The sequence below is a fragment of the Thermobia domestica genome, chromosome 6 (assembly GCF_964235325.1).
Source record: "Thermobia domestica chromosome 6, izTheDome1.hap1.1, whole genome shotgun sequence".
Taxonomy (NCBI): Eukaryota; Metazoa; Arthropoda; class Insecta; order Zygentoma; family Lepismatidae; genus Thermobia; species Thermobia domestica.
In genome coordinates, this window is record NC_137459.1 from 146,541,516 (window position 1) to 146,557,111 (window position 15,596).

General features: G+C 36.9%; 1 protein-coding gene across 6 annotated transcripts in view; it reads left to right on the forward strand.

Annotated features, from left to right (window-relative positions):
- LOC145688249 (uncharacterized) overlaps positions 1 to 15,596 on the forward strand; it is a 277,974-nt gene that overhangs the window by 159,300 nt on the left and 103,078 nt on the right. For all 6 annotated transcript variants that reach the window (XM_081762192.1, XM_081762195.1, XM_081762194.1 and 3 more), the window contains one exon: positions 13,380 to 13,412. In XM_081762192.1, coding sequence (XP_081618318.1) covers positions 13,380 to 13,412 — 33 coding nt within the window. The remainder of the gene's footprint in view (positions 1 to 13,379; positions 13,413 to 15,596) is intronic.

Below are 15,596 nucleotides of genomic sequence, written 5' to 3' on the forward strand. Positions count from 1 at the left end.
CGTCCCAATTAAGACCTAAGATATATGAAACGTGGACGTATAGCTTAACGTGGGATCCGAACCACATGAGCTCTCACCGTAAATCGAACCTGAGTTTTCTGTGCCGAAAGTGGGTATCCTAAGTATATAGTCACCAGGCTCGGTATAAGTGTGCGAAAGCATACCGGATGAACGGTAACCAGCATCTCCACCATGTGTAAGGGGGAGAAATGCCGGCTCTAAGTAGCTATTTTAGAGAAACAGATGAGAACTAAAGTTTGTATTATACTAGGACTTAAGCAAACTCTAAGGTATGGAATCGTTGTCCTAGTGCGCAAATAAAACTTACTTCATAATGGATACTGGCAGTGAAATGACAAAACATTGAAGGTAGTAGGGAAGTGAGGGTACAGAATTGACTTGATTTTGAGTTTAACGTCCCTTCAAGCAGAGAAGCTATATGAGACGGGATCTACTGATTAACGTGGAATCCGAATCACATGAACTTCCGCAAAAGTGAGGGTAGAGAATGGGGACTTAGAATGAAATCGCGAGATAGTAACTGAATGTTACTGTAACTTACTACAAGCTGTTGATGCCGTCTGAATCTGAAAATTGAACCTGCAAGGAATGGATTCCGGCCTGACGGCTGTCCAACTCAGCCTGATATTAAAATTTTTTGTGCACTGCCATGAGAATATACCTATTATTTACTTTAATTTTACTTTGCAGGGTATAAAAGTAATTTGAAACATTTACTGCAGTACAATTTTCATGTTTCAGTTCCTTGAGAAAAATATACAGGGTGGCCCAAAAGTAGGTATACAATCTCATACTGATCAGCTCACTTTATTTTATGTCATTTCTTCTTGTTATCTATCTATCAGGTAGACTTAGTTTCTTGATTATTTGCTCTTAAAGCCTTTTTGCTGATACCTTAAGCCCGGATCAACCCAAGCAAATAAATTCATAAGCTAGAATGTTATACTTCATCAATGTAGGCGTGTATACCTACTTCCCCCCCTGTATATGGAATTCAAAAGGCAAACATGTGATTTTTTTCATTTGGAACTAACTTGCAAGTACCGGAGAAGTCTAGATGATGTGAACTACAGACACACACAAACTGAACTCTGCAAGCAGATATATGGTTATTTATTAAGAAATGTATCGGGAATAATAGTAATCTCGATAATTCAAGTTTTATTAGGCATAATCCGATATTTTTGAATAATCTGAGCAAATCAAAAAGACCCAAGACCTAACAAAAGAGAATACCGTCCATATTGTAGCCTTGAAGCCAGATACATTGTTGTCTCTCGTAGAGTAGTCTGAAAGCTTGTGCTCGTAGTACTGCATATTTCATTCTTCATGACCGTTTTAGTTAAGTTCTGTTTTTTTTTCTCATAACTTTACTCCCCTTTTTATATATTGGTTATGATCCGAGTGCTTGATTGAAAGAATGAATACTAACAATAAAAGAAAGCTTGTTCCTAAACAAACAAAGTTAGAAGCACCCTGGAGACTAAATTGAGCTAAAACTATAAACTAAAATCTGCTTTTTGGAAAAATAATTTCAAAAAGATACATTTACGCATGACTAAAAAGTAAAAACGTGGGTAGCAGGATATACACAGAGAGTCATATACATATGCATTATGAAATTGGTATTACATATTGTGAAAGTTTCCCCTGTCCATACGTTTCGGCGGATGGAAGCTCTGTGGAAAGCTAGGAGAATGCAAACTACATACTTACCATGGACGGAGTTAAGTTCAAGTGTTAATTTTCACATCAAAATATTTCTGAATGTTGTTTCTACTGCAGGTCTGAAAATTGATGTTTCGTTACATTTCAGTAAATCCTATGTATTTATGTATAATAAATGCACGTATATCAGAGGTATCATACGAAAGCCATGTGCAATATTGCAACTAGCTTGTATTTGTGCAAAAAAAAAAAAAAAAAAATCATATCATAACGTACGAGAAGCAGGAATGAAGTACTGAGAACTGAGACTGCTCCGGAAGTTACTCTACTTCTGCAATTTTGAATCCATAGCCTGTCAGTATTAGCAAAAGTATGAAGTGATGTTATTATTTTTTATAGATGCACATTTAGAAGAAACTAAGTTTCATAAAAACAAATCATTTTTACTTTTCATAATGTTTGTTTTATTTTTTTTTCTTTTTAAAAGCAGGCACGTAATTTTGATATATATATATACATATATATATATATATATATATATATATATATATATATATATATATATATATATATATATATATATATATATATATATATTAAGGCGGAGCGAAAAATCACTTTTTTATATATCGAAGACGCAATAGTGCGGAAAAGTTGTCAATTGATGTTGATAAAGTGATGTAAAAATTTCGTCGCTGAAATCGAATATCTTCCGGTGGCGAATCGCCAAAAAAGATTTTGTACCTTATAGGGTATGCAAACCCGCCGCACACATCACTTTTTTGTGTTTCTACAACAAATGAACAAATTATTACTTATATTTCTTAACGTAAGTAGTCTATAAAATTGAAGAAATAATGTCTAAATGATTTAGGCAGATTTAGAACCATAAAATAGCCCATTTTAGCTAAACAAAGTATTGCATATCATATATTGTACTTGTGGTTTCTTATAAGGTTCTAGCATTAAATTAATATGCCGATAAATGTGTTCATTGTTCATTATAACTTTTCCTTCAACACTCTTTTTCCTTTTAAAAATTTTCGTACTGCTTTATGGAATTTAACTTCTTCCCCTGAATATGAATTCAATTTGGACTAGTCAAATTGATAGTAGCAGTATTAAAAAGAAACAACGTTAGTATTCGATAACTTTGTTCGAGTGTGGTAGACAATATTTTCAAGGTAATTTTACGGTTTTAACATTGCGTTTCAGTGTTTACTTCGTTATGTGTAGTTGGTACGTGTATAAACAGTTTGTTTTTGTACTGTGAATTAAACTTTATGTAATGCGTGTGAGATCTGTATTTTATATGAATATAGAAACTCTAACCATGCCGAAGATAAGAACAAGATCAATAACAACTCACCCCGTGCTTGGACATTCAGCTGAACTTTCAGGTGTGTAGTTGCCCACAAAATTAGATGTAATGAAGCATTATTTTCAATTGGTAAAGCTGGAAAAGTGTGAGAAAGGGTATGATCGGTCGGTAAAGAAGTTGACGAGAGACGTTGCTCAATGTGTGAAATCTGTTTAGGACAAAGCTTCCATCCCTACTTTGTCGTTAGAACGTGTAGTTCAGTTTCTACTTGCTTTGCACGGAAAATATATAAGAAGTTTGTTAAATCTGAGAAGAAAACGAAAGCTTCTGCAAGCTTCCAGGAAAACTGGATATATTTAAACAAGATTACATGAAGTCTTTTGATATATGCTCCTGAACTTTTCATGTGCTCATGTGAATTAAGAAAGAAAATACCTAGGAAGGAGTGGACATTTCTGCAAGATCAGAGAACAATACGAGTAGCCAGAATAGAGAGAGTTGACTACGAGGAGACTTTAAAACTAATCATACTCACTAAAAGTAGATCACGAAAGACCACCTGCCAACAGTCTTCTTACACATCACAAACGAGTACTTCTAATGAACTCCAGACATCATCTTCTGATAGCGATGAGTCAGGTGTTGATGATTACTTTGCAAAACAACAGAATATTAGAGAGAAAAGAAGCAGCAGCAACGACATGTCCTTAGACTTCTCGGTATGCTGGAAGACCGATTTCGAACATTTGATCGTGCAACTGCTTTGATAGCAACAGCTACATTACAATATTTTGGAATAATTGATCCACAAAATGCTGGCTAGATGACAGACTGCCCAAAAGTCCGGCGAGAAAGGGAAAATATAGAACAAAAGGAAGTGCTAATGGCCAAAGGAAAGGATCTTAGAGGCTTGTACTTTGATGGTCTTAAATATCAAACTTTATGCAGGAAAGAGACTGGAGGTCGCTGATTTTCAGTAAAGAGATACGATACTTGTAAAGATGGAGCTAAACACGTGTGGGTAATGAGAACTTCTTCAAGGTACATACCAAAAAAGGAGCAGCAATTGGTTCAAGAAGTGCGTAATCCAAAATAACTGCTATTTCGCACACCCGGAGAATATATTGCCTTCTATGGTTGACGATGAAAGACTTCACATAGAAAAAAAGGCATAGAGAAAGATAGTCAACGTAATGGGAGAAGCTAGGAATGAGAAGAGTAGATATTATGACAGTAGTATCAGTAGGAAAATGAAACGAGGAAGACCAGCTAAAAAGACAATGAGTCACATGTAAAAAAAAAAAAAAGCTACCTAAGCTCAATTTGAATGCAAACGATTACACAGACCTTATTAATTGGGAATCAGTTGAAGTGATGCATCCTCAACGTTGTCTTATTTTCCAACAAAGAACTTGAAATCTACAATAATAACCGTGAACATCCAGTCATAAAAAAAGCTTTAAAATATTCCTGTCACATTACGAGTACAGAGCGCTGCGTGAGACTTGTAACAGAAGCATCAACAGCAGTTTGTGGCAGAGATGGTTTTATCAGACTTAAACTAAAAATATCGATTTGTAAACACAAAAGTAGAAACAAAGGCAAACTATGCTCTGCAAATAACCAAAGATTTAAATTTGAACATACGTGTATGAATGGTAGGGTGGGTATGGGAGGGACCTGACCGGCACCCACGTCCTCGTCTTGGGTCCTGGGTCATTTCGCTGAAACAAGCAAAGAGGTGCAGAAAAAATATGTATTTTGTACTAGCAGCGTTCACCCCGCTTCGCTGCGGTCACCCCGGAACGCAATAAACTTTGTTACTTAGATAATTTTTACTTTTTCGCTTTCAAATTGCAGTAAATGTTAACATTATAGCGCCTGTCATTTATGTTAACCCGCCGAGTGACACGGTCATGCGGGTTGCATATAAATACGTTTATTTTTATACCTATGATGAACTAACAAAGGATTTGTACGTTATGGACACTTGAATGGTCAATTATCTCAAGACACTGGTAATTAAAAATTAAAGTGATATGATAAAAACCATCTAGGGTCCAAATCCTAATAACCCCCCAAAAATGAAAGAAATTGGTTCAGCCGTATTAGCGTGATGAGCTAACAAAGGATTTGTGCGTTCTCTTTTATATAATAGATTAAGTAGATTGTTATTTTGATCAAATTGACTAGTGTGTGATCCAAAATGTGCCTAAATCATGCAGAAAACATTTCTTAAATTTTATATATTACTTAACTTAAGAAATGTAGGTTATACTTTTGTTCATTTACCGTAGAAACGCAAAAGAGTGCTCTGTACGGCGGGTTTGCATACCCTATAAAGACACAAAATCTGTTTTGGCTATTCCCCACCCGAAGATATTCGATTTCAGCGACGAAATTTTTACATTATTTTATCAACATCAATTGACAACTTTTCCGCACTATTGCGTTTTCGATATATAAAAAAGTGGTTTTTCACTCCGCCCTAATATATATATATATATATATATATATATATATATATATATATATATATATATATATATATATATATATTCAAATGTATTCTCAGAAATTGTAAAAATGTGAAATTTTATTCTAACTCCTCCATAATAGACAATCTGTTTTACTTGAAAATAAAGCAGGTTACTTGTGGAAATTCTTATATTAATCTTTAATATCACACAACAAATAAAACCTTGTATATATAAGTTACAATGATGTGTTGCCACCCTACCTCTGTAGCTGTGCAAAATTCATCATCGTATGAAGGTAACCAAGAAAGTTCTGTCTTTTTTGTGGAGGCCTGTATTTAATTTACCCTCACACCGTGAGTTGAATGTGAATGGAGATAAGGCGAAGGTCAGTTGTTGGTGTGGGTATATCCAACATACTACCTGGTTGTGGCAGTTCAGTTACACCGTAAACTTGCGTAAGGACAGAGTGAACATGGGACCTCCACAGAGTGTCATAAAGGCGTGTATGCTGTGCAGCGGGGCGCAAGATATGCCAAGCCTTTGGTGAGGGTCGTGACTATGCGGACAGTGCAGCGGTGGTTTAACAAGTTTAAGGACGGTGATGAAACACTCGAAGACGCACCACGTGCCGGAAGACCAACACATGCACAAAATAAAGATCTTCAGGCAGCAATTGAGACGAACAGTGACAAGACATGTGAGAAACTTGGATTACAATTCAATGTGAGTGGGGAAACCATTCGGCAGCGACTCCATCAACTTGGGAAGCACTACAAGTTGGGTCGATGTGTCTCACAAGATTTGAAAATGAAATGAAATCTTTGAGTTTTACGTCCCACGGTTATGCCGGTTAGGCTAAAGGAGACGGTGATAATGAGTAATGAATGAAATGGTGTAATGAAGAAAGTGGGAGGAAACGGGAGAACCCCGAGAAAACCCACGCACACGGTGTTTGTCCACCACAAAGTTCACTTGGCGGGGGCTAGGATCGAACCCGGGACCCCAAGCACCAGAGGTGAACGCTCTACCACTGAGCCACCGCGGCCCCGTCACATGATTTGAGTCCGGGCCACAAGCCAACGCGATCAGACACCTGTGTTTCTTTGCTGTCTCGTCTGAGGAAGGAGCCATTTTTGGACAGAGTGACATGTGATGAGAAGTGGGTCCTCTATGAAGCTCAACGGCGTCATTATCATTCCTTAGCATCCCATGAACCGGTTCCAAAACAGTCGAAAACAGCACAGCACCAGAAGAAGGTCCTCCAGTGTGTTTGGTTGACTGCTCGCGGCATCGTGCATTGGGAACTGCTACCAGATGGTCAGAGCATCAATGCAACTGCGTACAGTCAGCAGTTGAGTCATGTTAAAGAAAAACTCAAAACTCTGGAGCCAGTACTTCTCAGTCGCAATGGGGTTCTACTGTTACAGGACTACGGTAAGCCCTACGTAGCTAGGATGACCCTGGGCACCATTCTACGCCTTGGATGGGAACCACTATTGCATCCGAAATACTCCCCGGACATTCCACCTTCCGATTATCACCTGTTCCATTCCTTGGACTATCACCTTAGAGGTCGCCAGTTTAAATCCCTAGTAGAGGTGTAAAATGCACTTGATATCTTCTTCGATTCAGGGTCCACCAAGTTCTAACGCGATGGAATCTATGGCTTTCCAGAACGTTGGCAGAAAGTCGTCGCTGCTGATGGGACTATTTTTGATCTTCCAGGTACGTCTTAGGTGACATATCGATGTTTGAAGGTGGTGGGTGAAAAAGCGACAGAACTTTCTTGGTTACCTATATATATATATACAGTGGCGGAGGTTGGACGTTAAAAGTGGGGGGGCAAGACATGATCTGAACAATTGTATATCAATATTAGATTTCCTGGTTGTTTCTAAAACTGTTTGATGAAAGGTTGTATAACTAATAGGATACCGTACCATCTTTTTCACTTAAAATATCGTATATCGTATTTCTATTTTATTAAGTAAATTCATAAGGGCGATACAGGTAGGTACTAGTAATTTATACTTTTAAACAACGAAAGTGTAAGAAGATGTTTGAGTTCTTTCTCATAAACATCTTATAATTCTGTCTGGAAAAGTGTGTGGTCAGATTATTTAATAAATTTGCAAAACAAATAAATAGAAGGTATAACATTAATCATAGTAATGAATTATGACGCTTGTTTTGCAGAAGTTATATTGAAACTGGGAATTAATGAACAACTTATACTTTTAATTCCACACATGCCATTAAATGAATGATTTTTCTCTTAGAAAATGAAATACAGTAAGTACTGCAAGCATAGCTATGACATTTAAAGAAATATTCAATTCCAATATTAATTGCTTTGAACTGCAATTAAAACGTAATTCCTGTAGCTTTCTTAACTCCAAGGAAGACAAATAACGAATACGTACTTACGCAATGGTAAATATCATATGGCACCATGTTTTCTATGAAACTAATACATACAAAACCTTTACCAGGGTGTCCATATCCTGGAAAATAAGTAAAAGTCAGGGAAAGGTCAGGTAAGTAAAAATTTATCAGGTGAAGACAGGGAAATGGCGAATTGGTCAGGGAAAGTCAGGGAAAAATCGATTTAGGTTCATTGCTCAATTACTGAATTTATGAAATAGGGTTGATGAAATAGGGTTGATGATAGACTGTTTCTGGATGCAAAATGTAGTGTTCTCAGTGATGTTATTGAGGGAGCCAGTGTTCTCTGATATAGTTGTTGAAACTAATTTCTAATTTTCTGTGAGAAACACATCTAACTGCATCTGGCATATTTTCTCAAAAGGGTAGACGCTGTTCTAGAAGAATTGCATGGTGCCAAGAGGATATCTGGACAAGTGGCTGAGAACACAAACAAATATTATCTCCAGCTCACAGTGAAAGCTTCGACTGAAGAATTTAAGAAACACTCGAATGAATTCATAGCCAATGACAGAGATGGTATTGGACTTGATGGAATTTTTTTACTTAGTCTTAGGAAATGGGAAGAACTTCGTTGACTTGTGGTCAGTTATGAAATTGTGTTTTATCTTCTTTCACGAAATGGCATTTTTTGAAAGTGGTTTTACAAGAAATAAACTTCTCATTGTTGACAACTTATAAGAAGAATCTCTGGTGGCTCAACGGATCATATCTGATTCTTTGATGAGACCCGGCGGGAGCTCATGTGGTTCGGATTCCACGTTAATCAGTAGGTCCACGTCTCATATAGCCTCGCTGCTGAAAGGGACGCTAAACTAAAATCAACTCCAGTCTTTGATGAGAATAGGTGGATCATCAGGATTAATAATTACAAGAGGTATGATAAATTCAGTAAGAAGTTCAATGAGACAATATCAGGTGTATTTGGAAAAGAAAACAGAAATAAATGCTGAAGACGAGAAGAGGAGAGAGAAACGGAAGATTCAGCAACAACTAAAGGAGCTGGAGGAAGAAGAAAAGAAAATTAAACTGCAGAGACAACAAGAAAGATATTCAGATCAATGAGAAGAAAACTATGCGAGAAAGGATGAAAACAAATTTCTAAATGGGTTGCATTTAACAACTGCACCAGCAAAAGTAATGTGTGTGTGTGTTACATAATGTGTGTGTGTTTGTGTTTTAAAAAAATAATCAGTAAAATCATGTATGAACTGTTTATTACTATAGGCAATATTATAATGCTGTGTAATTGGTATTATAATGTGTAATTTTTTTCATATCTTAAGTACTCTGTATACTGGACACTTTTGTTTGTAACTTTACATTTTGTGTAATATGTAGGTCTAATCAATATTGGCCTAATACACACGTTTGTAAATTTACATTTGTTTGGAAAGAAAATTGAAAAAAGAAAGAAACAGAAGCGGAAGAAAACAAGGCCAAATATGGGGAGTGTGGAGGCTGGAGTTTCTTTCTTTTTTCTATATTATTAAGTTATTCAGGGGTCAGGGAATTCTGGAACTTTCGTCATGCAAATCAGGGAAAAGTCAGAGATCTTTTCTCCAAATTGTGTGGACACCCTGTTTACATTTCCAAATGAAACAATATAAATTAGGTCTTCATTTCAAAAAAGTGGGGGAGGCAACTGTCCCCTCTTGCCCCCCTAATCACCGCCCATATATATATATATCATTTTTTGGTGAATTTCAAACCGTTTGCTTGTGATGGTAGAATGTTACCTCTTTCTGGGAACACCATGTATAGATCTGGGAACATCATCTTTGTAATAACACTAGTTATTTCGTCTGAGCCCTTGGCCCACTGTACATTATAGGTTAAAATCGTGCTCAAGTAAAAGCTCTAATCATATACAATATTCATTAGTTTAGTTTGTCTACCAACTACCTGAAACTCCGTATCACATTTCATTGGTAAAGCGTAGTGGCGAAACTCGAAAACGTGATTTACAGATGGGATTACTACCTATTCTTGTTTAAGCTGCTCTATCAACAATAACGTGTTTATAGCTTAATTCCTTATATTAACAGAGATATGAACATTTCAAAAATGATACAACTCCTAACGAGTAGAATGGTATAACGTTAAACGAAACATTTTAAATCGCACTCCTTCAAACTAATAAAAATCAAGATACGCCACTACGCCCCCTGACTGACGGATTATGAATTAGTCAAGGAACTCATTATACATGGAAGTGATAGCGCAGGTAGCGACACCAATTAGTATCAGGCAGGCAATCGACAGCTCAGATAGTTCCGAACGTATAATAGACATTGTTAAAGTTTACAAAAATCCTTGAAGTTATGTAATTGCGAGAACTTGTTACACAACAAGTGCCAAAGACTATTGCTGCAATGTTTTAGAAACAAAGGGAAGCAACAATAATTTTAAATATTTCTCTTAAATACGTCATCTTAAGTAGTATATCAATCTCTATCCATGATTTGTTTTTATCTCGGGAATGGTTTGAGATATAAAATCACTACAAACATTATTTTCTTTACTTCTATCAAAAGTCATCTACATGTCTGGGTGTGATACTTAACAAAGTATTTGCATCCTTAGTTTGCAAAACTGAATAATAAATATGGTATTTCATGTTTTTGTTTACCATATAGATTTGTGATATGTAATGACTTGAGGTAGTATAATTTAAAAAAAAATGTTAAATTGGCAACACTGTTGATTTGGTAATATTGCAGAATATATCAAATAATGTCCGCTGCGGACATTTTCATCACACGTAATTTCATTGTTTTGTTTATCCATTAGTTAAAAAGTTACAGGAGCATTTCAGATTGTAAATACATTATTACCCAGTAGGCGCTCTGAAGTCCAGCATGTTCTGGACTGGCCGTATAGGATTATCAATTTTGCACGATTGTCGAACTTAAAATGTTTTAATAAGAATTCCAACAATAAATTCCTCGTGATAAAAATGCAGATATATACTTTTAAATGTACTTTATGTGTTTACTCACATTCTAAACATCTACAAAGAATACAAATATCCCCGGATGATTCTGTTTCCACCTTTTTCTAGATGATTAATTATCTCCAGCTTTTCTGTTTATTTAGAGTTCTGTGTTTACGCTTATTAGTTTTATAGCACTGGAAGAATTAGTTCCGGGGTTTGAGAACATTTTACAGTAGAATACACTATATGAACTCAGTTGTAATATTGTGTTACCCCTTATCCGGGCAAGCGGAGCCTCCCAGGCCCAGTAGCTTCATATTTTTTTTTTTCGAATTTTCTCAATAACCATAAATATTTCGATGACATAAAATTCTGAATTCTGCTATCTTTAGTCCAAGTTAGTCAAGAACATATCGAGTTGTTAAGGCTAATCGAGTTGGTAAGGCCCCAGTAGCCGTCTACTTTACAAAATTAGCTGGCCCGGACAACCGTTAACTTCATATGCAACCTACTTGAAAACAGAAAGCACTGTATTGAAATGGAACCTGACAGCACGATAAACATAGAGCGAGCTAAAATTGCGAAAAGTGTAGTGGCATGACGTGGCCGTTAAAGTAAATAAAACTCGAACTCATACTTGGAAAACGCAACTAGCTTCATCGATGCCGGATTACAGAATACCAAAGCGTAAACGAATTAAAGAGCGCCTGCATTATATATACAGGGTGTGGCTATAATTTGAAAATCCGGAAAGATAATAATCCTAAGTAGAAACTACATTTTGATTCTTTTTCTTTAGTAAATTTAAAATTCTGTTAAAATTAGGAATAGAAATGAAGTACAGTAATAGTTTACTGGTTTGATATAAACAAAGTGGTTACAATTAAAGTGCAACTATTCACAGCGATCAAGCGCGGGCTGTAATCAACATATTACATTGAAATTTGGTAAATATGCTAATGAGACCATGCGGAAGAGATGTACATTGTAAACAATAGTAGTTTCACTTTCCGACACCAGGGAAAATGTGGCGCTGTACAGATAACGCACGTGGAAATGGTCCTGAATGTATGAGTAAGATGATTAGCTAGTTCGAAGAGATCAAACATGTGAGATAAATGTAATGCAAACAAGGTGGACAGGAGGTGATTGTAACAAATGCTGCAAAGGGAACAACTTTCGGTACAATGTGAGGGTAACAAACGATGAAACTTTACTTCCATTTAACGGTAACGAAAGAGAATAACCTCATCAACATTTGCGGTTACAGTGACCAATTTACATAACATGTTCTACATTGCCACCAGACACATCGACCGCAAAATGGCGTGCGCAACAGTTACTTGCAGCAGTTCCGGGGGAATTATGCAACACATCGCGATATGCTTTCATTGAGATCCGGCAGCGACTGGACATTTTTCTGGTAGATCCAAGCTTTCAGATATCCCTACAGCCAAAAGTCACATGGATTTAGATCGGGGGACCTTTCTGACCACGCATCTGGAAAACCTCGGGAAATGACGCGATAGGCAGTGAAGGTTTTACGATGCAGACCGGTGTGCGGTGTTTCCTCGTCTTACATGAGAGCAGTCGTCTCCAAACAGTTTCGTGTCTGTAACGCAGCAATCACAAGTCGCACTAAAAGTTTCCTATAACGTGCCGATGTCACGTTACAGGTGGCAACTTCTTGGGATGTCATTCTTTCAAAGAAAAACGGGCCAATAACGAACGTTCATGTGAATTCACACCACACACTCACGTACGAAGATTATAATGGCTATTCCTGCACATTTCTTGCAGACACCGATATTTACTTAATGCTGCATTGTAATTGCTCCCGTTCTGATAGACCAATTTTACTAACGTTGTATGGTTTCTCTTATCAATAACCATGCTTCTCCTCACGTGATCGTGTGTACTAGGTGTGAGCTCGCGTGTGTTATGTCCTGTAGTGCGCCGCATTTTCTCCTGGTGGTGGAAAGTGGAACTAACATGTTTTCCAGCGTAACTCGCTTCCACATGGTCTCATTAGCATATTTACCAAATTTCAATGTAATACATTGATTACAGCCTGCGTTGGACTGCCGTGAATAGGGGCACTTTAATTATAACCACCCTGTATTTAATGCAACTAATAATAATAAGTTCATCATTTTCCGAAGTATCATTATGCCGGAGGACTGTAATAAATTTTAGTATTACTTCAATGTTTTGTAATAACTACAATTGTAAAATAAACAACGAAGTGGATGTTATTATCATTAATTTAATAAATTGTTAGGTAAAAATGAAATTATTAACAAAGTTTCTGATTCTATTCCTGAACCCAGACTTGACATTAGTGAAAGGCGAAGTAGACACAAAATACATTTCAACCATCAACTGCGAGTATATCTCTATTTTTAGGATTTTTCACATATCATTTTGGAGTTATTTTTATTATTGAAATGGCAACTTTACCTTTTTCATTCTTATTAAAACACATACTTATTTTCTTTCATTTCAGGTGCAAGCGCCAGAGCCTGTGATAGTTCCTGGCGTAAGTTAATATAATACTAATTAGATTCATAGAAAGTATCAGGTTATCTAAAACGTTTTCAGCCCTCGGAGGTCAAAACTCACAACATATTCATCGTGACTTGATTCTTGCAGCCACATATGAACCATTTTGTTTGATGGCCTTATGCCATTCTCCGGCATCACCATGCGGCCGTCATTCTAGAACCTCCATAATTTCTGATCAAAATATCCTGACACTAGGTTTTCACACACCAATTTCGGTTAGGATTTGTTTTGAGTTTAACGTTCCATTCAGCAGCAAGGCTATATGAGATGTAGACCTACAGCTTAACGTGGGATCCGAACCACATGAGCTCCGCCGGGACGTTTCAGTAGAGACTTGCAGATAGTAAGTCGATCGAGTAATTTTTTTTGAGTCAAGTTGTGTGACACCCAAATGTTGAGTTCCTTCTGTTGTCAGCGTTTTCCAAATGTTGTAATGCTGTTCGTTAAATTAATTTTTAGACATTAGAGATGCCACAACTGCTTACTTCTTAGACTTTTGCCAGAATACCATCCACTGTTCCTGTGGTTGGTCACCAGTGGCAAAGAGCATCTTGGACATCGGAATTTCCAGGATGAAAGCGATTGAACTATCTTATGGATGCTGCTTTTAATAACGTATCTTACCCATAAAAAATACAATTGTTTTCACGGGTCTGCGTAACATTAGTGCCTTTATCGAGATAAAATTGTAAAATGTAGATCAATTTTGCGGAAGTTCACTTATCTTCAGGGTGCGACATCTTATGTCTCACTACGTAAATTCCAAAGTTGTTTGCACATTTCCTAGCTTCAACTGTCAGTTGTCAAATGGCACTAGATCTAACCCGCTGAGATACATATACACTAATCCGGGATATACTTGAACCTGATCCCACAAAGTGGAGGTGATGTAAATATTTCCTGAAAACTTGGGTCAAGGTAAGATCAAAATCGGTTACCAAAATTGGAGAGATCTCATGCATTCCGCTTGAGAGCAGCACTTTGCTTATTGTTATTAAAATCTTTAAGGATGTCCATAAAGTCCGTTGCAACCCCGAAAAATCTGAAACGGGGAGACAGATATGAGAACAGAAAAACATGTCTTTCATCATTTCAAAAGTACAACGTATCAAAGTAAAATAAATTGTCCCAGGGTCCTCCGCAGAGTCCAAGACGGGGTTCAACTCAAAATTTTCAAACGGAAAGGGGGAGGTTCAACTTGCATATCGTATGAAAGTTGGTGTTAAATGAAAGAAGATAAATCAAGTCTCGACTCTCTACGATGAGCCTGTGCAAAATAGTGGTGGGTCAAAATCTCAACACAATCTTCATTGCAAAGTCTTTGGCGACTCGTATGAAACTGAAGCGATGGAATAGGTGTAAAAACAAGAACACGGCTATGTCTTTATCTCAAAAGTAAAATGATTCAAAGTTAAAGAAACGTTTCAGGGTCCTTCGCAGGGTCCCAGACGGGGTCCAACTCAAAATGTTGAAATGGGAAAGGGGTCTAAGTTGAGCTTTCACATGATGTGCTTATTTGCCCCCCTTGGCATTTGAAACTTTTGAATCGGACCCTGTCTGAGATCCTGCGGTAATCCTGGGGAATTTCTTTTTTACTTTGATATATTCTAGCTTTTCTTTTTTATTTTTGTTTTGTTTTCACACCTCTCTCACCATTTCAAATTAATAATAGTGGCCATAGACTTTTCAATGACGCTTGTGATGACATTTTGACCCACCGTCATTTTGCACAGCAATCACAAGTCGCACTAAAAGTTTCCTATAACGTGCCGATGTCTCGTTACAGGTGGCAACTTCTTGGGATGTCATTCTTTCAAAGAAAAACGGGCCAATAACGAACGTTCATGTGAATTCACACCACACACTCACGTACGAAGATTATAATGGCTATTCCTGCACATTTCTTGCAGACACCGATATTTACTTAATGCTGCATTGTAATTGCTCCCGTTCTGATAGACCAATTTTACTAACGTTGTATGGTTTCTCTTATCAATAACCATGCTTCTCCTCACGTGATCGTCTGAGATCCTGCGGTAATCCTGGGGCATTTCTTTTTTACTTTGATATATTCTAGCTTTTCTTTTTTATTTTTGTTTTGTTTTCACACCTCTCTCACCATTTCAAATTAATAATAGTGGCCATAGACTTTTCAATG